The sequence below is a fragment of the Gordionus sp. m RMFG-2023 genome, chromosome 1, assembly GCF_954871325.1.
Source record: "Gordionus sp. m RMFG-2023 chromosome 1, tfGorSpeb1-WG-v2, whole genome shotgun sequence".
In the NCBI taxonomy this organism is placed as follows: Eukaryota; Metazoa; Nematomorpha; class Gordioida; order Chordodea; family Parachordodidae; genus Gordionus; species Gordionus sp. m RMFG-2023.
This window is the reverse complement of record NC_088775.1, coordinates 83284888-83308748: the sequence shown is the minus strand read 5'-3', so window position 1 is coordinate 83308748 and position 23861 is coordinate 83284888. Positions and strand designations below refer to the sequence as shown.

General features: G+C 30.1%; 2 protein-coding genes across 4 annotated transcripts; one reads left to right on the top strand and one right to left on the bottom strand.

Annotated features, from left to right (window-relative positions):
- Positions 1-2563: 2563 nt before the first annotated feature.
- On the top strand, positions 2564-6711 carry LOC135929679 (basic proline-rich protein-like). Of its 3 annotated transcripts, XM_065466388.1 has the most exons (8): positions 2600-2701; positions 2766-3013; positions 4046-4208; positions 4379-4455; positions 4526-4682; positions 4929-5066; positions 5296-5410; positions 5441-6711. In XM_065466388.1, the coding sequence occupies exons 2-8, from the start codon at positions 2783-2785 to the stop codon at positions 6570-6572; spliced, it is 2013 nt and encodes a 670-aa protein (XP_065322460.1). In that variant the 5' UTR covers positions 2600-2701; positions 2766-2782; the 3' UTR covers positions 6573-6711. The 3 variants fall into 3 exon arrangements, with proteins under 3 accessions (XP_065322451.1, XP_065322460.1, XP_065322442.1); XM_065466379.1 differs by having other exon boundaries at positions 2564-2701; positions 2781-3013; positions 5296-6711; XM_065466370.1 differs by having other exon boundaries at positions 5296-6711.
- Positions 6712-12494: 5783 nt separating this feature from the next.
- Positions 12495-16195, bottom strand: LOC135929711 (uncharacterized). Its single transcript, XM_065466418.1, has 7 exons — positions 16064-16195; positions 15735-15954; positions 15431-15593; positions 14894-14982; positions 14727-14835; positions 14232-14414; positions 12495-13768 (listed from the first exon to the last, which is right to left on the bottom strand). Exons 2-7 carry the CDS (start codon positions 15951-15953, stop codon positions 12507-12509), a joined length of 2025 nt encoding a protein of 674 aa, XP_065322490.1. The 5' UTR covers position 15954; positions 16064-16195; the 3' UTR covers positions 12495-12506.
- Between the last annotated feature and the right edge of the window lie 7666 nt (positions 16196-23861).

The following is a 23861-nucleotide window of genomic DNA, read 5'->3' as shown; positions in this document are numbered from 1 at the left end:
AATGTTAACCTAACAGTGAATCAATATTAACAACGTATGAAGATGGAATAAATTAACAGCTGATAGTATGCTTCCCTTTAATACATATTTTTAGTGATACTTCTTACCCTTCTTTCTTTCTTTCTTTCTTTCTTTCTTTCTTTCTTTCTTTCTTTCTTTCTTTCTTTCTTTCTTTCTTTCTTTCTTTCTTTCTTTCTTTCTTTCTTTCTTTCTTTCTTTCTTTCTTTCTTTCTTTCTTTCTTTCTTTCTTTCTTTCTTTCTTTCTTTCTTTCTTTCTTTCTTTCTTTCTTTCTTTCTTTCTTTCTTTCTTTCTTTCTTTCTTTCTTTCTTTCTTTCTTTCTTTAGCTAGTTCTCCAACTATTCAACGTTGAAAGGAAAAATTGTCAAAGGAGTTACCAAAGGTATGTTCTTAGATGATGTAGCTGTTACGGGATCCAGATAATGAAAACATATACAGACACTAAAATAAATTTTAGGTTTAATAGCTGTGTTGTAAAAAAAATTTATCCGAAATAAAATTTTTCCAAAATATGTGTTTCATCACAAAAATAAACCAGTCTGAAGTAGATAACTCAAGCCTAGGACAATATTTATAACCTAAGCGGATGATTCATTTATTAAAAGATGTAAGCGGATTTCAATGTAGGGTTAGGCTGTTAAACTACATAAAACAAGTATCTAAGTACCGTATGGAAATATATATTTGAAGAAGAAAAATCTGTTTAAAAAAATTTGACTAAAAAATATGCCTTAGTATCCTATACTAACAAACAGGACAGATCAGTTGGATAGCTTGTTGTGACATATTCGGAAAGCAGTAATATTCCATTAGTGCGAACGACCGATAGAGTGCGCAATTAGTACACTACTAATTGGGGAGAAATCACACACTCGCATTGATTGAGAAGTTGCCGCCTTAAAATCCTTCTTTCCAAAATTTCATACTCTTTTTGAAGAATTTTTCTTTATACAGATCACAAGCTGATGAAGGAAATATTTCATATCCGACGCTTAAGAAAATTGAAAATAATCGCTTAATTCGATGGGAATTGAGGAACATGAAATAAGTATAACGCTGATTAATAAAATCTTTAATTTAAAATTATGCCAAATATCAAAATGTTAAATTAACTGAAAGAAAAGACGAATTCACTTATCAAAATTCCGATACCATGCCAGCCTGAGCCATTGGCTCTCCCCTATCTCAAGGTTTTAAGATTCTGATGTACTTCTTAATTTCTTCGATTATTTTCTAGATTCAAGCTTATTTGACTGAGGAACTCACTTTCTTAACCAGTTTTATAATCTCTATCACTTCAAACCTATGCTAGAGTAGCAATATTACTTTAAGATACGCTACCAATTTTTTTAATCCCTTCCTCGTGTCTATGACTTTTTTCATATTCCCACTCTTATATATGCAATGAGGTGTTCTTTGTTTTTAAAGGTACTATACATGTCCTAACTCAGTTATGCAGCAATAATCTTATTGGAATCATAACGTGAAGAATCGATCTTTTGAATCATCTAGGAGGGAGATTTGTAATTTTTAAGACTCCTTTTTTTTACCGGAAATGTTCATGTATCTGTAAAGTCTACCTATCCTATAAATTTTGAAACGCAATAAATTTTTGTATTTTTTTAAAATTTAAACGAAAAATCGAATGTATATTAATTAAGATTACCCCACAAAACTTCACCGTAAAATGATTTAAAATTCAGATATTTTTAAATCCTCACTTATAAGCATTCCTGAAAACTCATTCTATTCTCGCATAACTTTACGATATATATAATTTTAGATTTAATAATATTTTAATATAGATAAATTTATAATTCATTATCTCCTCTTCACTATTAATTTCACCATATTCCCTCCAAAATTTTTCTAATAATATTAATTTATCCTAACATATTTTCATTACAAATCAGATATTAATAAGAAATTTGGAAAAAATTCTTTAATTCATTAATAATAATTACAAATATACTATATTATTTTTTAAAAAATATCAAATATCTTTTATAATGGTTTCTTAAAAGGCTGAAAGTTCTAATTCAAAAGAAATCTTCAAGAAATTAATTTTTTGATTGGACTTTTTCATTTTTTGATCGGACTTTTTCCTAAACCTTTGGGACTTTTCCTTTTTGATTGACACTTTTCTTATTTGATCGGTCCTTTTCCTTTTTTTGATTGGGTCTTTTCCTTTTTTGAATGGGAAACCCTGTAACTTTTAAATACCCGGGCCGGGCCATATATTTTATAAAAATCATTTTTATAATTTTAACATATAGAATTTTTTTTAACCGATTAATCCCATTCATCATATCTTCTTTCTTCCACATAAACAACTTTAATGATGAATTTTATCATTATAAAAACCGTATGACTTCAATAGAGAATCTTTGAAAATTAGATGTTTTATATTTTATTGCGTTCTAAATTAAACACAGATTATTTTTATTTATTTTTTTAAATAATATAAGGGAATAATTTGACGCATCGCTTATGCTACAAAAAAATTACGCAATCATCATCATTTTAATTTATTTTGCATTTTATTTTCAAATTACTCAATATAATTTTATATAATGTTTTTCTTTATTTAGACTTTATCTTCAAACTCTTTCAGTTTAGAAATTGCATTCATATATCTTTGTTATACTCTTTCCTAATTCTCATATTTTTTTGAATTTAAAGGTAATGTGTATTGTTTTGTACATATAGACTATATTTGTGGTGAAGAAAAAATTATATATTTTAGAAAATCTATATTTAGGGATGGATCCGAATGATAGACCCATTTACAGGGTGAGATCAGTTTCAGTTACGGATGTCTTTTCTGGATCATCTACTAATATGAGTCCATTTAACCCCACCGGGTTCCGAAATATGCCATTAACTCAAACAGATATGTATGAATTGTCAAAAATCTCAAGTTTAATACAAGCCAAATATCCTCACTATAGCTCCAATCAAATCAGTGAAATGGCAATGGATACCTGGCAAAGGGTATTTAATTTTGATATATGAAAATTATTCACTATATTTTATTTATTTTTTAAAATTGTCTATAGTTGCTGTAAAGATAATTGTTTTTATGATATATGCTTGTTACTCGTAATGAGGGAATTTTTCTGGAGGAATATACACATATATTCCTGAATGTATTACACCTATCATATTCCTACCCTAATAAATTTCAAATAATTTTGCCATTAGCTTATGAACCATACTTTTAATTTATACTTAAATTATTTAAAAAAATAAATAAACTTTATGGCAAAAAATTGTCTGTTCGATAGGGTAGTCACTCGATACGTGTTGGAATATCCATTTCCGGTAAAAAAAGAGCATATTTTTCAAATCTTGAAATATCGCCATAGTGGATGCTATTAAATTTGAAATTTCACTTGAAGATTCTTGATAAGTCATTATTCCAGAAAAAAATTATAATCATTATCGGTAATTTTTGCTATTTTATCGATGTTAAAAAATAAAAACTTGATATTTTCCATAAGTTTTTATTTAGTTTTCTTTCTTTCAAAAGAATAAAAAATTCTATGATACTATCAAAATTAAAGGATTTTAATGATCATTCCAACCAACCCCCAACATTGAATGAAATAGTGTTGTTATTTCGCCGATTTTAAATAAGCTTATACCCAAAAGAATATTACGCAAGCCCGGAGATTTCGTTAATAGATGTACAACCCTTTCTGCCATTTATGAACAAAATCTCCAGGCTTGCATAATATTTTTTGAATAAAATAGTGGGCTAGTCGTTTATAAAAAATGGAAGCTACTTAACAAAACCACAAACTTTCGGAACTTTAATGAAAATTAATATATATATATATAGGCCATTTTAAATTTAAAAAAAAAATCATGTCCAAAACATAATTAAATTTTAAAAATATTTCAAAAATTTAACATACACTAGAATTTTAAAATCTAGGAAAGTTTTCAAACATTTTGAATTTTTTTTAAAAATGACTTTGGACATGGCCTAAGAAAATATTCAAAAATGATTTTATAAAATAGTTAAAAAACCAACCAGATCCTTACATTCGACAAAGCATATTGAATCAGCTAATGGAGGGACCTGTCGAGATGACCGATGATATGACAGAAGTTTCTCAAGAAATTATGAATGCCGTACTCGCCATTAGAGAGGGAATTACTAAACTTAGAAGCACAGCAGAAGGTTTTTTTTTGACAAAAATCCTAAATAAAATTACCAATTTCCAAAGAATTATCATAAATAATATATTTATCCACAACTTGGAACAATAAATTCATATATTTAAAAAACAAAAATAAATGAAAAAAATTTTATAAAATAATATTTTCCAAAAAATAACCTACCATATACAGATATTAAGTTAATTGGAGCAGCTATATCCTCGATTCCTTCTCCAGATCTTGAGAAAATACAGAAAGAGACAGATAAGGTAAATTTACATATATATAATGGAAGGTTAAAATTTCAATTTCATTCATTTTTAAAATTACACATTAAAGATGGAGCATATTAAACAACAAAATTCTAAATTGGTTGCGAAAGTCAAGGCCTCGGAAACAAAATTAGCGAAAGCTAAATCGAAAGAAAAATTGGTGAAAGCTAAATCTAAAGAAAAATTGGCGAAAGCTAAATCCAAAGAAAAATTAGCGAAAAAAGGTAAAATAGTTATATAATCATTTATATTAGAGACCTTATGTCCGGTCCTAAGCCCAATCCTGTCCGGAAATACGGGATGGGCCGTAAAAAACACCTCTGCAGGTCTCTAATTTATATTAAAATAAAATTCATATTATTTTTTTCTCTTTTTTTTTCTCCTGAATTACAAAATTCATGAGTTATTTTCAATTGCTTGATATAACTACATTTTACATTCATAACTATATTTATTATATTATGAAAAAGATAAAAAAGAAACGAAAAAGGGTAGCAAGAAAGATGAAAAGAAAAAGAAATCGAAGAAGGGATCTGAGTCGGAAGAACCTTCCGAAAGCGAGGTTTCCGAAACAGAGAAAGATGAATCAGAATCAGAGGGCTCTGATAGTAAAAAATATATTATAATTTTAAATTATTTTAACAAATATTATACTTTATGAAAATTAATCGGCAACCCATGTGTGCTTATAAATAAAGAAAACTATAATGAGCAAAAAAATATTAAGTCTCTAGAAACAATAAATCTTTTGTATAGTTTTGGGTAACATAAGATAGATACATTCTCAAAAATTATAAATATGCTAAAATATAAGTATCATATTATATTACCCCAAAGCTGAAGACTCGGCCAGTAAAGGAAGCGAAAAGAAGAAAAAAGGCAGCAAAGATAAAGATAAAAAAGATAAAGATAAAGACAAAGACAAAGATAAAGAGAAAGAGAAAGAGAAAGAGAAAGAGAAAGAGAAAGAGAAAGAGAAAGACGTAAAGGATAAAGATGCCTCAAAAGATAAAGGTCTTTCACCGCCACCTAGACCAATCCTGAGTTCTCCTAGAGCACCACCTCCACCAACTGGACCAGGAGCCCCACCTGGGCAGAGCTTACCTAGAGGACCACCTCAAGCTCCTCCTCAACCTGGACAAGCACCTCCAAGACCAGCCCCAGGTGCCGTAGGAAGTCCCAGACCAGGTCCAATTGGAGCTCCACCTGGGCCTCCGAGAGGTTTAGGAAGTCCCAGACCTGGGCCACCGGGGCCTCCAGGAGCTTTGGGAGGTCCCAGATTAGCGCCACCTGGACCACCGGGAGCTGTAGGAAGTCCAAGACCCGGTCCACCTGGAGCCCCACCAAGACCCCCGGGAGTTGGAATACCAGGACCACCTGGTCCACCAGGTACTAGACTGCCAGGCGCACCTGGAGCCCCTCCTGGAGCCCCACCTGGGGGCCCTCCAAGACCTCCAGGAGCTGGAATGCCCGGGCCACCCGGCCCACCTGGTGCAAGACTACCAGGAACACCTGGAGGCCCACCCAGACCTCCAGGAACTGGAATGCCGGGACCACCTGGTCCACCAGATGCTAGAATGCCCGCTACAGTTGGAGGCCCTACTGGTCAACCTCCACCAGGAACAAGAATTCCAGGCCCGCCTGGAGCCCCACCAGGTCCACCAGGTGCAAGAATGCCAGGGCCTCCTGGAGCCCCTCCTGGTCCTCCAGGCTCAAGAATTCCTGGCCCACCTGGCGCACCCGGAGCTGCACCACCTATGGCTAGACCAGCTGGCCCACCTCTTCCACCTGGCGCTCCCATGGCTAGGGCACCCGGACCACCTGGACCACCCGCACCACCTGGCGCACCTATGGCTAGACCTCCAGGACCACCTGGACCACCAGGAGCTTTGGCAAGACCAGGAGGCCCCCCTGGACCACCAGGACCACCAGGAGCTTTGGCAAGGCCAGGAGGCCCCCCTGGACCTCCTGGGGGACCACCTCCTGGAATGAGACCCGGAATGGCTCCTCCTAGAATGCCAGGACCACCTGCGGGCCCACCAGGAGCCCCACCAGGAATGAGGCCACCTCCTGGAGCTGTGAGAGGTCCGCCACCCCCAGCTGTCAGGCCTTAGAACTGTTTTCAAAAAGAATTCCCAAACATTATAATATTATATTTTTAGTTAATATTACGAATTATTCTTATTTAAAATTGTATTTATGGATTATTTTTAATGATTATAATTTTATAATAATAAATTCGTCATTTATATTTTTCGCCTAATTATTTAAGTTATATAATCCATTTAATTTAACGATATTATTAAAATGCATTAATTAAATTCCATATCATTTTAATATTAATTATATAAATGAAATAGTAAGAAGAAATAGTAGAAAACGTTGGAATTTTGTATCTTCACTATAAAACCTTAAAGCAAAAGCAAAACAGAATAAATTATAAATATGTAACCCTAGTCCTAACCTACTAAATAAAAATAAAGGTGTTAATTATTAATGTGAAATACGAAATTTTCGCCATTTTACCTCATACCCAGGGTAAAATGGTCCCGCACCAAGGTCTAGGTTTTAATAAAATTGAACATAATTTATTGTAAAATTGAATAAAAAATTATGCCTAGGACATATCTATTAATTAATTTTAGTTATAAATTTTTAAAATTTCTATTCCATATATGATAAACTAATGTTCAAATTTTTTTCTATATAGAGTAGACGTTTGTATTTCAAAATTCTTTTTCTATAGCTTTAATCAAACAAAACATTAATAATTTTTCCTAAAGCCGCTCTACTCATAAGATATTTATATAAATCGTTAAAGTGTGGCTTCTAATTTAAGCTATGAACTACCAAATAACTTTTATTTTATAGCTTATATTAATATGTAGAAAATTTTAAATCATTAGGATAAATGTATTCAGCTAATAGAAATACTAGATGATTTAATTTATGAGCAAAAGCAGGATTATTTGAAAAATATATCATACCAAGAGCATTTGAGAAAGAATGAAGAACTGCAAAAATTGACATTATATAAACGTAAAATATAGAATTATTAAACTCAGCACTGATCTAAAGCTTAGGATATAAGATCAGTCTCGTAGGGGAAGAATGCGTTTCACCCACGGTATAGTTTTTAAGCGCGTTCTTTCTAAATTACTTCTCTTTTTCAAAAAATGAAGGAAGAATTGATATAAAATGAAAATGCCCTTATAAACATCTTGAATATTGGTTCCTTCATTCACGGATTGTCTATATGATACTATTTTAATTTACCACTTTCTTTTTCAAAGTAAATGAAAATTTTTTTTATTAACCATATTTTAAGTTGAGGAAAATAAATATATATGGTAAATAATTTATAAAAGAAAATCATACTTGTATTGTAAGGGTTTTTGATTGGAACTATTCTATTTTTTTGCCATATACTTTTATATTTAAATTAATAAGAATTCTCAAAATATAAATGAATGATTTGGGCAGATTATGGATACGAAATACCCAGAGGATTAAAAGTTTTTTTTGTTTTGAAAATATGTATTTTTTTAAAAAAATAAAACCAATGTAGAAACTTGTTGAGGCGTTTTAAATAATCAAGAATCTAATCTTTTCGACGGTTGAAAAGTCCTCCATATTATTATATTGTAGGCATTTGCTAAATGTTTAGTCTTTGGGATCATTGACACGTGAAGGATTTTTTTTTAAAAAAAGATGAGAGATTATAAGTATATTTCCTCTAAAGATGTGCATAGCCTTATCAGTAATAATATTTTTCAGAATGAGCCTAGCCGAAATTTTTAATTTTTGAAGAAACTCGAAATAATGTGAACATTATTAATATCTTTATTCAAAAAAATTGTATCAGGCTTGTTTAAAATCAGGACAGAAAAATCGTTTTAAAATTCTAATATTATTTTATCCTTCAAATCGTTATGATCGAAATTGTTTAACTTTAAAATATTAAAAAGATTATACTAAATAAATCTCTTTTATTTCACTATGGAATGGAGAATAAAACATCTTTTCTTAAAATGTTATATTGAGGCAAACAAATTATATTATATTTTTTTTTACAATCTCAGTATAACTCGTTCTAATACTGAACCCAAAATATTATTCCTTCTTTTAAACTTTATGTAGGGGGAAGGGGGGATGCACCTTTGTAACCCACAAACTTTATTATAAAATATTTTAAACAGTTAATTTTAAATTATATTTATGAAAATCTCAATAACAAAATTGATCAGCTTTAGCTATGCAATCTCGAGAGATTAACAAAATCTTAGGCCCACCCATGACATATTGACACTTTAAAGAAAGAATAAAATCCATTATAATAAATGATTAGTGAAACTTTATAATTTTATCGCCATTTAATCAGTAAAAAAATTTCTTTTAATAACAAAACGTGAAGCAATGAAAAAGATAACAAAAAATAAATTTGTAGTATAATGAATGAAAATAAGATAGTCATTTTATTTTAATTTCAATTATTGTTTTAATGATTAAATTGGAAGGTTACATATCTTTAAATTCTTCGTAAACTTATATGGTAAATTCTAGTGTTGTCAAAAGTTACATTTGAAAAAGGAACATGTTACACAATTACTAGTTATTTTAGATATAACTAGTTACTAGCCACAGCTACATTTCAAAAATAACGAATTATATTATAAGTTACTTTAAATCATTTATATTATGAAATATTGTTTTATGTCTATTTCTTCTACCGTCCTCTAAGTAAAGCTAGAAGCAAATTGACTTTGATTCAAATTCATTTACAGTTCTCTTAAATTAAGTAAAGTTAGAAATAAATAGACTTGTGTCTAGTTCCTTCTACCGTGAGTCACCTAAGTCCATCATAGTTAAAGATAGCCCTCATATTCTAAAACCTGAGCTAGCAGCCGGCGCACCAAATCCTATAACTACCCTGTCCCTTTTACGTCTTATACTCTCAATGACCTATGTACCGAAAATATAACAGACTAAAATAATATAATTTATGTGGCTAACCTTCATAATAGGACTTTCTCCCCTAGAAAATTCAGACTATGATTCTATCTATATTAACTATATGAAAAAGGCCCGCATCCAGAATCCGATATTTGATCAAAATTTTAAATTTTATAAGTTATGTTTTTATACCATTCATCCAAATCAACTCTAAAAATGATTCCTATAGATTATTCATTAATTTTAAATCATGAAAAATGATGGTTTTAAATAAAATAAAAGAATTGCTAACAAAATTCAACAAAAGTCATATTCCGGATATGGATCTAATCTTTATTCCACCTGAATTCATGCAGATATTCGTGGCGAAGAAGATATTGCGGGTCTTTTATAATATAATAAAAATAACAGCCTAATTTATTTACATTATTATATGTCGAAACATATCGAGTAGAATTTCTGAATTTTAGTTATTTATAAATATTACTATTTTTATGTAATTTTTATTCAATATTAATAAAATTTACATGTTTATATAGGCGTGCGTACTTATAAATCTTACAATCTTTGTTAGATAAATAAAATTTATAATTATCTTTTTAAACGTATATTCTAATTTTTAAAATCTTTTACAAGCAAAAAAAAAATTCTTGCCCTGCCCGGATTTTATAATATCAGCGGTCCAGATTAGTAAATTCAGAAATAATTAAACAATTTATTTATGATATGATTCAATTACAAATACACAATTCAGTATCAAACACTTTATTTATAAAACTGTTGTGTGGAAATAGGTTATCATACAGAAGAGATATAAGAAATTGACATTGGAAAAAAAATAGATATAAATATTAAAAATATGACGCCAAATTCGTACAAAAAAATGTAATAGGTCTGGGCGTAAATTTGAACGGACAGGATTTTAAAAATTATAACTGGCCGGGCCTGGCAAAAAATTTAACGCTCCGATCAACATTTGCAAAAATTTTAAATTGGCCATAGCGGGGTTGGCCTTACAGTTCTCTTCTAATATATTACAATTTTAAAAACACTTTATAAGGTAAAATATATTATATAATATGGTAAGTAGTCCTTAATTCGCATATTTTAAAATTGATATAAACATTGTTGGGCAGATTTGATGGACAATTTACTTATTTTTTTAAAATCATTATAATATTTAATAATCGGAGTTCGTCTTTTAACCATTATCTAGTTAAAAAGTATAAGTTGTTAATTTGGGGGGAAAAAAATTAAAGCATTTTTAAATCAAGTAACAAACAAAATATAGAATGCAAGATAGATTTTAAAAACATCCCACATTTTGAGTGATTCTACTTATTTAAAATCTAAGATTTATTTATTAGAACGGGGTTAAACGATTGGTATTTTGCATTTTTATCATAAAATTTTGAAACATAAACAAAACAGGAAAAATTATAGATTTATATGTAGTCAAATCCCTCATCTACAAAATAAAAAAATGTATAGCTCTCTGTTACTTTAGGACCGGAAATTAGGTGAAGATAGATATTTTTGTCACTTTACCCCATACCCGGGGTTAAGAGCATTAGGGTAAAGTGGTTAAAATAAAATTGAACACACTATATTGTTTAATTAAACAAAATATTGCAATTTTGACATCTATTAATGACTTTTAGTATAAACTAATTAATACAATACGGGAATATAAAAAATTATATCAAAAATAGCACATTTCGAGTGTGCCTATTTTTGGCACATCGTACATTTCAATTAATCTTCTCCTTTACGATTATTCTAATTTTATTTCAAATAATACATAAATTATTCAAAAGTATCTTTTTATATGGTTTAGACGACCATATTTAAAATTTAGCCCTTAAAACCGTTTTACCCATAACAACTTTACCCCAAGGTGAGATAGATTGAACAAATCATTATTGCATAACTTCTAGTGATGCTACAAACTTCCGATACATTTTTTATAGCTAAGGTTTTAAAGAACATATATAGAAATGTTTTGAGCCTTTATATATTTGGCAAAAAGCAAGGTAATAGAGATCTGCAAATTCGGGCCGGACTCGGGCCTAATTTTATTTAAAATAATTAGGTTCGGGCCTGGCCTAATATTTTTTAAAAAAATTCGGGCCGTGTCGGGTCGGACCTTGGAAATTTTATTAAATATATCTAAATTTATCAATTTTATATTGAATTAAAATAAAAATATTTGATTTTATTTATTAAAACTAAACGACATATTTTGAGTAATTATAATAATTAATTTCTCTATTTAAATAAATTCGGGCCGGGCCTGTAAATTTTTTTTAAAAAAAAATCGGGTTCGGGCCGGGCTGGCAAAACTTTTTTTAAAAAATGTCAGATTCGGGCCTGGCCGGGCTTGATAGGCCCGATGCAGATCACTAAAGTAAACTAGAGGTTAATTTTTATTTTAGGGTAAAAAAAACGTTTTTTTGGCAAAATATGTCAAACTAAAAGTTTTTTAAAAAATGAAAGGTAAGAAATTAGATATAAAAATACATCTTCACACAAGGTTTAAGGTCTTTATGTTCAAAGTTTAAAAATATATTTAGTAAGCATTGTTAGCCCGTCAATCGTTTTACCCTGGTCCCCCCTGCATTTAAACATTCTTTGACAATGATTTATGAATAGAGCAATTGTTAAAAATTTTCAGTTGGCAGTCATCTTTTCTATGCTAGAAAGATAAATAAAATTTAATTTTAAAAGGCAAGGAATGCCTGATTTTGAGGGTTATACAACATTATTTTGTATAAAGAATATGGAAAATTCTAGGATTATCAAAAAGCCCGATTAGGGTTTATTTTTAAAAACGACCCGATTAAGATTTTAGCTAAAATAATATTATGTATATACTGCTCATAGATGGCATCGGGTTCTTTAAAAATAATATCATCCGTTGTAAATATATCTCTCAGAACAAATGTAAAAAATAAAATTTATTACACAAATATACAAATGATAAACTTTATTGATAAATCATAATTTTTATAAGAAAATCATAAATAAAATTTATTTATAAAATAATTTAACATTAACAAAAGAAATACAACAGAGGACTGCTAATTCTCACCGTTTTAAGGCCGGATGACTGGAGGCGGTGGGCCTCTCACAGCTCCTGGAGGTGGAGGTGCTCTGGCTCCTGGTGCTGCTCCAGGTGGAACTCTTGGTGGAGCCATTCCTGGTCTCATTCCAGGTGGAGCTCCTCCTGGAGGTGCAGGAGGAGCTCCTGGACGTGCCCCGGCTCCTGGTGGTCCTGGTGGTCTAGCTCCAGCACCAGGTGGACCGCCCGGTCCGCCTGGTCTATCTGCGGAAGCCCCAGGTGGTCCAGTAGGCTTAGCAGGTGTTGATCCAGGTGGACCAGGGGGAGCGGATCTTGGTGATCCGCCTGCAGCTTTAGTGGGCCCTGGACCTCCTGGTCGAGCTCCAGGTGGAGCTCCAGGTGGACCAGGAGGAGCGGATCTTGGTGATCCGCCTGCAGCTCGAATAGGTCCTCGAATTCCTGGTGGAGCCCCAGGGGCTCCAGGTGGACCAGATGTTCTTGCTCCTGGAGGGCCGGGAGGAGATCCAGGTGGTACTGGCATTCTTGCACCGGGCGGACCACTAGTTGGAACTGGCATTCTAGCACCTGGTTGACCAGGTGACCCTGGCGTATCAGCACCCGGAGGTTTTGGTGGAACTCCTGGTGGAGTTGGTTTGACACCATCTTGAGCACCTGGTGGTTTTGATAGATCCCCAGGGGGACTTGATCTTGGACTTCCCAAATTTGCTGCTGGCCTCGCGGCGGTTCCAGGTGGTCCAGATCTGGGACTTCCTAGTGCGCCAGGAGATCCCAATTGTCCAGGAACAGAAGGTCCTCTAGGAGGTGCTCCAGGTAAGGAGGATGGAAGTGGTGCTCTAGGAGAACCTGGCCCTCCAGTTTGGGGAGTGGGTTGACCTGGCATATTTTCAGGAGTCGAAGGAGAGTCTTTATCTTTAGAGACATCCGTATCTTTGGTCGCTAAATCTTTATCTTTACCCTTGTTAATATCTTTATCTTTGTCATCTTTATCTTTATCTTTGTCGATACCTTTATCTTTATCAATACCTTTATCTTTGTCAATATCTTTATCTTTATCAATATCTTTATTCTTGTCAATATCTTTGTTCTTGTCAAAATCTTTATCTTCTTCCATTTTTTTTTTCTCGTCAGGTTTATCTTTTACTTCTTTACCTCCTTCTTTTTTATCCTTCTCTTTTAAACTTTCTTCATCGGTCTCATTATCACTCTTATCTTCGCTCTTGCTACTCTTTTTCTTTTTCTTTTTACTACCTTTACTACTAGCTACCGAACTTTCACCTTTGTTAATAAAAATTAATTTTTTTTAGAAAATTTTATTATATTTTAGCATTTCAATTTTTAGAAAAATCATTTAATAAATATTCAATCTTACGCCATCATGACTATATTTTTAAAAGAAATGTTATAAGGTTTAATTTAAGATTCTCAAAGTGCGGAGCGGAGTTCATTAAAGATTCAGAATATTTTTTTCTACACGAAATTTGAAATTATTTAACTTTCAGAAAAACCAAATATCAAAACAAATCACATGGCCATGTCCTGACTCCCCTTATTTTTAAATAGCATTCTGAGCCGTCTATATAGCTTCCTCTAATCAGAATAAAAAGAAAGAGGGAAATTAGATTTCGTAAACTCACTTAAAACAAAACAGAATAGGGTGTCCATAGTTCCTAAACAGATTTAAATTACAAAAATAAGATTATCCCGGACACGGCCTAAATTGAATATTTATTGATTTTACTTTCCGATGCAGCAGTTTCTGACTCCTCTACTTCTGTTTCGGAAGCGGAAACATCGCTTTCGGAAGGTCCCTCTGTCTCAGATTCGCTCTTTAATTTCTTCTTCTTCTTCGGCTTCTGCTTCTGCTTTTTCTTTTTTTCTTTCTTGCTAGTCTTTTTGGGTTTTTTCTTCTTAGCTTTTTTATCTTTTTTTTTCAATTTAAATAAAAATAAAGTAACAATAGAATATATTTGCATAAATGTTTGTGTGCTGGTGCCCTTAAAAGTGTATATGTTTTATATAGCAGAGACCTGGCGATATACCACTAGCACGGCCCGGCCGGGACCGTATTTATTTAAAAAAAAATTTTTTAGGCCGACCCAGCCCTAGTATTTTAGGCCCGGTCTAGCTCGAATTTTTTAAAAAAATATCATTTCGGCCATTTCCGGATTTTTTTAAAAAAAATTAGGGGCCTGCATGTCTCTGATATATAGTATATACATATATTTATTTAAACCTTTTTTTCTCTTCGCCTTTCCTTTAGATCTAGATTTCCTTGCCTTTTTTTCCGGAGTGACCAACCTAGCTATTTGCGCCCTTTGTTGTCTAGCGCGCTCTACCTCCATCTCAAATATAATTTATTTTTTTTATATAATTATACGCTTTTAATATTCATATGTATACCTGAAAATGGGCATTTTCTGCCTCCTCACGTATTTTTTCGACATCGATAGACGGAATTGAGGATATCGCTTCCTCGATTATCTTAATATCTGAAAGTGTAAATTAATCATATAAAATACTTACCTTTTTATAAGAGCATTAACTGATTTTTATGATTAAATTAACATTTAACATACATTCTATTTTAAAATTAGAATAGTAATAAAAATACTATAGGGATGGACTAAATTAACCCTTCATCTTGAATTGGAATATAATAAATAGCAAAAACTTTAAAGAGATTATGGCTCAGATTTAAAAAAAATTATTATTTTCAAACCCAGCCCGATGTGCTTTATAAAAAAAAAATTTAGGCATGAGCGTGATTCGTAAATTCTTATTTCTAAGTCCGGCCCGGATTTTCAAAATTTCACATCACCTTCTACGGATTGGGTCTATGAGCCTAACCGGATTTTGGGATGCACCATGAAATTCTTTTTGAGATACAATTTTAAATATCTATACTAGGAAAACTTTTAAAAACAATTATAAAGAAACCTTCCGCTGTTCCTTTAAGTTTAGTAATTCCTTCTTTAATAGCCGTTACAGCTTCCAAGACTTCTTGGGAAGCTTCTATATTTTCATCTGCCATTACAATAGGTCCTTCCAATAGCTGGCTCACTATGCTTTGCCTAACATAAGGATCTGGGTGGTTTCTTAGCTATTAATGAAATTTGTTTTTTTAATTACATGATATTTGATTATATTACTTTTGAATTAAACGCCATTTATTTTTTAGACAATATATACTAATAAAATTTTCGATAGTAATATAAATATAGACTAGAAATAAATAAAATACTTTTTGCCATGTGTCCAATGTCACTTGACTGACTTGATTAGAATTATAATAAGGATATTTAGTTTTTATTAACTGAGTGATTTTCGTTAATTCGAATATATCTGTTTGAGTAAATCCCGTATTTTGAAATCCCGGTGGATAAAATGGGCTAGATGATCCCGAAAAATCTACACCGGAAACTGATCTCATAGAGTTAATGTTCCTTCCATGAAAATCCATCCTTAATTTAAATATGTTAATGTATCAGCTGGTATAACTAAAATTTAATATATTTCGGAATTAATTTTAAAATATGGTCTATAAATATTTTAAAAAATATATAGTAATACCCTTATATCCCGAAAATATGAATTACTCAGCGAATGTGCGAAAACTGAATTTATATATTAAATAGAAGAGTTGCGATACACTTAAATCAAAAAACATTATCTAAAATAATAATAATTCCGAGTATACTGAAAACAAAATTTAATATAATTAAAATGATGATAGCAATTGCGTAAAATTGTTAACATATTGCGCAAGATTTATTCGTAGATTACTATAAATTTTAAAAAATATTTAATGCCTTTTATATATTCTAATTTCTAAGTAATGTCTTTCAAATCTCCTTAGTTCTCATATTTATAAGGACAGGGTTAAGATCAAAGGGTCCATTGTGATTTTTTCTTTCTTTTAATTTTTTAAGTATTTTTTGATTTTATCCCCTCCCAAACTTTGGTATCTTAGTTTTGGAGGGATTCAAAACTTATCTTCCCCTTTAAATTTTTTTGTATATCAATGTTTTATACAGTGGTGTAGGCAAGTTAAGTGGAAACCCCCCCCCCCCTGCGAAAAATTTTATTGTAAAATTTTGTTATAATAATACTTTTTTCCAGAAATTAGCTTTCATTTATTTCAAATTTAAAAAATCCACTCCTAAAATTTTTAATTCTATATAATCAACTAGGAAATTTCTTCTAATCAAAAAAGTAAACGAGAAAATCTTTAAAAATTTACTAATTAACAATATTAAAGAAAGATTAAAAGAAAATTAAAAATCAGAATTCTTCCCAAAGACGCTATGACTATTTTTCAATTGTAAATGCGCACTTGCACTGTAGTGTTAAACATTACTTTACCAAACAATAGCTTAATATCACTTAAGGAAAATAAGTTATAGTTTTCAATTTTACCATAACCAATCCATCTTATTTTGGTGTCACATTTTCCAAAGATGCCACAGGTCTATTTGACTACTTGCCTATATCACCGCTCAGGCCTTTAAAAAAAGGGGGGGGGGGAGGTAATTAAAAAATTTTATTCTTGGAGTTATTTAAGAATATCTTAAGTTTCATAAATTTATTAGGACTAATAACCATAAAATATTGACAATTTCTAATATATAAATTCAAATATAAATTGATGATAAAATATATATATAATCGGCCTATGAATAACTATATAATATAGGTCTCGAAAAAAAAACTTATTGAAAGAATATTAAGCATTTAAAATTCAATATATTGTTCCAAATCTAGATTAATGGGCAAAAATACTCTTAAGAATTATTTCATATAGTACAAAGTATAAATAGAAGGAGTCTTTGTTAATTAAAAAAGATGAGGGTATTAAACTAAATCATCATATTCAAAGAGAATGTGCTAAAAGATTTAATATTTCTTAAGGAATTATTCAGAAATCCTAAGAGGACATTATCGAACACCATAAAAATAAAACATATTGTAGCAATAAACGAACAAAAACATCTTATATTTTATATTTATATTATTATTTATATATTTTATATATAACAAATATTTGTACAACCATTTGTTTTGTAATAAACCATAACTTTACTCATGATTTTGGATGGACATAATCTCACATTTGGCTAAATTATGAATATAATATATGGTAAAATCAAAAAGTAAAAGGTTTTGATAAATTGGGCAACTGTTAAGTTAGACAAAAACCTTGGTCCCTACGGGGCCCAAATTATACGGGGTTGAATGTATAATAATTTGTTCTTTCCCATAGCAAATAAGATAAAAATGATAAAAGACGTCTAATTTATTGTTTTGTTAAGCCTCTTACAAATTAATGATTATTTGAAGATTCAAAAATTTTCAATGTTGAAGCCCTGCTTAAAGGGGGAATAGGTAGTGTGGTTAAAAGACTCTATTTAAAATTACTGTAATTTAAAGTAGGTTAAATATGTCCTTTATCAACACTGGAATAAGGTTAGAGGAGCCTAATTGGGAGGAAGGAAGATAATTGACGGACTGTGCCGATTAGGACAGATCGACATTAAATGCCGCATCGACCTTTACTCTCTTCTCATTCCCCCAGCAGGTATCTGGGTTAAAGCTAATTCCTAGTATTTATTAGGCTAAATGGACAAAAAGTCTTTTGGAATAAAAGAAACAAATTAACATTCAGAAAAAGTAATAAATATATTGGGAAGCCTAATCCTCATTCCATGAAAATGCGTTACAACTCTTCATCCAGCTACACATGCATGTTAGGGTCGAACGCGAGACGATACATTATGTCATGTGTTCAAAAATATCATAATGTGGATGCATGAGTAAAAAGTCTTTTCACATATACTATTCAATCGAAAATTTTATTTTGTTCGAGTAGACCTAGACTGGAAATCGCAGGTTACACTAAAAAAAATAATGATTAGTAGATAGCCTATCAAAATGAGTTGAAGTACCTACCATTATGCAAATTATTTTGGTGATAATAACAAAGAAAGTTACACATCTTCAGATGTGGTTTACCTGAAATGTTTATAAATGAAAAAGGGAGACAGTGTCCCAAATAATTTTAAAAAAATTTGAAACAATTACGTGCTAAAACTTATGAGTACTCTCTATTCACTTAAATCAATAATGTGGTAGAGTGGGTGGTAGAACCTTAAAGTCAATATATTATGCTTTGATGAATTAAAATGATTGAGAGTTGGCCATGCTTCAGATATTATGACTTATCGAAACACATCTCAATCGACTACTAAAAAATTCGTTCGAACAAATATTATGTGAGAGAAATATTCCAACGATTCAGAAAATATGCGATTACCATAAAATTATCATGTTAAAAGTGAAGAACCGAGAAAAGCGTTATGGACGATAAAAGTTTTAGGTTATGGTTGGAATGAAGGCAAGAATTTTGATGTGAAAATATTTATAGAGATATGACTTAGATGGAATATAGTGTTCAGAGGAAATATTTAGATCAGTTGTGATATCGTCGGGAGTTTGGCATGGAATAAATTGGGAGGAGATGTAATATATTTGTATTTGCAATATATTTATGTGCCAACTTGTTAATTTTTGTATTTTGGGGTGTTAACTAGATAAATAATAATAAAGTTTGGCAGATTATTATAATCATTAATAAATAATTTTTTAAAATGATTTTCGTGGAAAGTGTGACTTCGTACAAAATTTATAGGGATTTGTAAATGGCCCAAGTCTGAATTTTTGGATGAGATCAAACAGATTAAACATAAAAATTGCTAGGAGGAATTCGATATTATACACATATATATTTTCATTAGCCACTCTATTTATTCAAAACACATATCGGACAACTAATTTTTAGGTTTATATATTTTAACCTTTCTATTTTAATCTATGATTGGTATACTCAATGGCGGGAATACTAATACCAACCTAGATAATGATGATTCATTTATTAAAAGTGTATACATATATTGATGTATTTTAGTTAATGTCATTGGCACTTCAATGTATATACACTTTTTAATCGCATTTTAACGAGAAGGAATTGGCAATCTAGGTTATCAATTATTGTTGTCAGTGTGTTAGTGTATCGGAGTCTAGCAACATCTCATAGACATTTAAATGGTTACTACATGACTTGGTTTTTTTTATTCAGTCCCTTCTATTTTACCTAAACACATATTTTGCAAAGTGTTATCTATTTTTATTTGATACTAAGATATAAGCAATTTATGTTTATGTAGCTTCTTTAGATCACACCTGGTACTCACGTGATTTTGAAAAATTGTATATAATATAAATAACATGTGGGGTTCGGTTCATCCGGTGGTAAATATTATTTTATTTTAATCATATTTATTTACAGATATAACTTACATTAAAGAAATTAAGCTTAAAATCAGCCATCACCCACCTTTAAAGTAATTAAATTATACTGTAGTTCTCGGGTATAGGCTTTTTCTTTGTCCCACTCCTTCTAAATTAAAGCCTATAGAGGTTTAAGCAACAGTTTTCGAAATTTTGTGCCTACAAGTACGTGCGGCTTGCCCACAAACGTGTGGAGGGCTCCTCATATTTTTATTTTTATACCCAAATTAAATTGTTCCAATTAGATGGAAATGAGGAAAACCTAGCGTAGCTCTGTTGAATCTTCAACGTTAGAGGGCAAAAGCGCTATATATCACGTATCACATACGTATAAATAACATTGTTTTTTATAAATTTATACTAATATAAAGGGATAAATAATTTTCAGATTTTTTGCATGTTTTTATTGATTTTTATATTAAAAATATGCTAATAATTAGTGGCGATTTTTCAGTTTTTATATCATCCTTATAAAAAAAAGAGTCATATAAAACTTTTTATTTATCATTAAATCTTCCAAATTTTTATATTTATAAATTGAGAAGAAAAGTATTCAACTGGAAAATGTTAAATTTATCAGACAACAAAATGAAGGTGAGGTGAATTCATTGTAGGATGGATTGTAGACCAACGTGTAAAATGAATGAATCAATATATTAATACCAAAATTTGGATAAAATTAATTATTATAATATTGAATTTATTAGTGGCAAATTGATTTGAAAAGTGTATACTTATTTTACTGGTAGTATAATTAAGATAATGGGGGGGGGGGGAGGCTAATGCATTTACTCATAAATCAATTAAAATACAGAGGGAAAAATTTATTTACTGATAAATCTATTAAAATACATCAAATATCCTATATTTAATGAAAATTTTATACTTGAATCTAAGATACTGACCTTTTATTATTTATAATGGTAAAATGAATAATATACTGACAATTTTGTTACTATATAAAAATATTTATAAAAATTTTAAAAAGATACAAGTATCTGTGATACATTCCAACCTTGTTAATACGACACATATGTACCAGTGATAAATATAGGAAAATAATTCCCCGGAGAAAAAAAATCTTCAGAAAATTATTCCTCTTGAAAAAAATTTCCCGAAAAATATTTCCTCGGGAAAAAAAAATCTCAGGAATAATATTTTAAGAGAAAATAATTTCCCGGAAAATATTTCCCTAGAAAAAAAGATTCCCCGTTTGACAAATTAATTGGCTCGATTATCTACCTTTCACACTCGATACTATTGCAGGATAAAGTATCCTATACAATAATAAAGAATCTATATAAATATATCATAGAGTAAAATTAATATTTATTTTTGTAGCCAAAATTTAAAAATATTAATAAAATGAATTATTAGTAATGCGATTTTATTAGAACACAATAATTTGAGTCAAAAATTTGAAACGAATACAAGGAATCATGATAAAAAATATAATTCATCGAATATTCATCTCGTCTTTATTTTTAGGTCACATTATTTGTAAATATTAATATTCAAAGTTATTATTTACTTACACTCGAAATTAATCGAATAATGCGTAAATAAATAGTCTCAAAATAATCTATTCAACATGTTCTTAATAATTTAATTTTTTTTAAATATCAATTCATCAATGGAAAAAACGGTTCATCTGTAAAAGCAGGGATGTGAATCTTTCGACAAAAAAAAGGTCCAGGTCCGGGTTCGGGAACAGTAATAAAATTTAAAAAGAGTCCAGGCTCAGGGTCCGGGTTCAGGGAACATAAAAAAATGACTTAAAATAAGACTTTTTTTTCCATTAATTTATTATACTTCAATACCCGATCATAATTTACAAAATTAAAAATGAAATAATTTATATTTTAAATGTTTTATTTAATCGCACAATTAAAATATCTTCTAAATTATCATCATTGAGATTTCCACGTAAATTAGACAATATATATTTCAAGAATGAGAATCCACGTTCACACTTACCTAAAATAGATAGTTATCTTTATAATACATAAATTATTGCACTTGTGCCGCCGGTACAGCCATTACGATTCTAGACAAGATATATAATTCTGGATATATTGAAGAATTTTCTTTCCAGAATTTTAAAATATTTGTCTTATTTATTCTCTTAACTTCTGAGAACTTTTCTCCTAAAAATGCAATACGCTTTTTTTGATCCTCCTTTCTATTTGATGATAATTTGATTTTCTCACTCTAAAAGTAAAATTTTACGATCATCAATGTTGCTATCATTTCCATCATTATCACTACAACCATTAAGCATTGTTGTCGTAGCCTCCAATATATTGTAAATAATGGAATTTTGCGTATGCCATAAATCCTTAAGATGATCTTTAGCCATTTGGTTTTGCTCAATAATCAAGAAAACCTGATATCGAGAGTCTAAATATATAGAAGCGTATACAAAACTATTTTGTAAATATTGTTGCATCTTCCGATATAATGACTTCACATGCTCCAATAATAAAATTACAAAAATCTTTCAAACTTAATAATCGTTCTAGCATCATACAAATTGATGACTAACTTATTGCACAATCTAATATTTCCATTGACCTTTTCATTGATTTTAATTATCTTACAATTTTAGGAGTTCTTAAATATTTTGCAACATCCCTTTCTTTATCAATGATAGTTTTAAAGTGAATATTTTTTAGGCTTTTATATAATTTTTTAAAAAAATATTTTATTTTTAATTTTTTTTTATGACACCTAGAAACCTTGGACCCTCCACTTTTAAAAAGGGTCCGGGTACAGCCAAAATACGAGGGTTCAGGATCCGGGCTCGGGTTTACCTCCCTGTGTAAGGACACCTAAGAACATGACTAAAAAATAACCCAATTTCTTATTTCTTATACAGTATATTGATTTAATCCTAAAAATTAATAACGAACTTAAACAAAAATATAAACTTCTAGTGATTTTGTTAAAAATTATACTATTTCTTGTCGGATCAATCTTAAAAGCTGAAAAAATTTGATAAGAGCGCTAGTTGATTATTTTCAACTGTAATTTTAAATCTTAATATAGACTATGATGATCGTTTTCGCTTTAAAATTTTATTTTGTCTTTTTAGAATCGACTCAAAACTTGCTAAAAATGTAGCTATTTGTCAAATATCTATAGGGGTTGTAATTTTTTTTTTAAAATTTCATATTTAAAATATTTTTGAGTCAATACTATTTGATTTATGGAATATATCAATGGGTTGATAGCCTCCTGCTCCCATGGAGTTGGCTCTACTGAATAAACATTTAAAATCTTGTCATTACTATCAGTGGTCATTGCATTTATTTCTCGAGCCAGTAGTTTTTATTAACCTTTATTTTAGCATTATTTATTATGCTTAATATTTTCAAAAAACAACTTTTTTATAAACTCTTTTTTAACATGAAATAATTTTCTAATAGTCATAAAAATTGCTAAAATAAGACAAATCAAAGATATTTTTGGTTGTTAATAAAATATATAATAAAAATATCGAAAAATTAAACTTTTTGTTTCTTTATTTTTTATGCAATGAAGCCAGCGCTTACTTGACAGATATTCTATTGAGGCAATCTCCTTAAAAATAATTGCCACCTTAGACGACGATACTCCCATTTAATTATAATTGTAATACTTTCAAATATTACAAATAATTATTAAATTGTCAATCTACAACAAACTATCTAAAATTGTTAATGTGATGAACTAATTTTTTAGAATGAATTAAATTAAAAATCTTTTACACATTTAGGATGAATGTATTATTATGAATTCAAACTTGTTGATAGAATATCTACCCTCTTTAAATTATATTTACAAATATAGTAGAAATAATCCAAATATAAGTTTTTTTTATAAAATTTCTCGTGGTTATATTTGTTGACAATCTATAGTTTAATCGATGTTTAGCAATTGATGGATGCATAATAAATAAGATCATAACAAAAGTATTTTATAAATTTTTACAGGATACATCTTTCCTATTTCATCAAAAAATCATTCGTAACCCATAATAAAT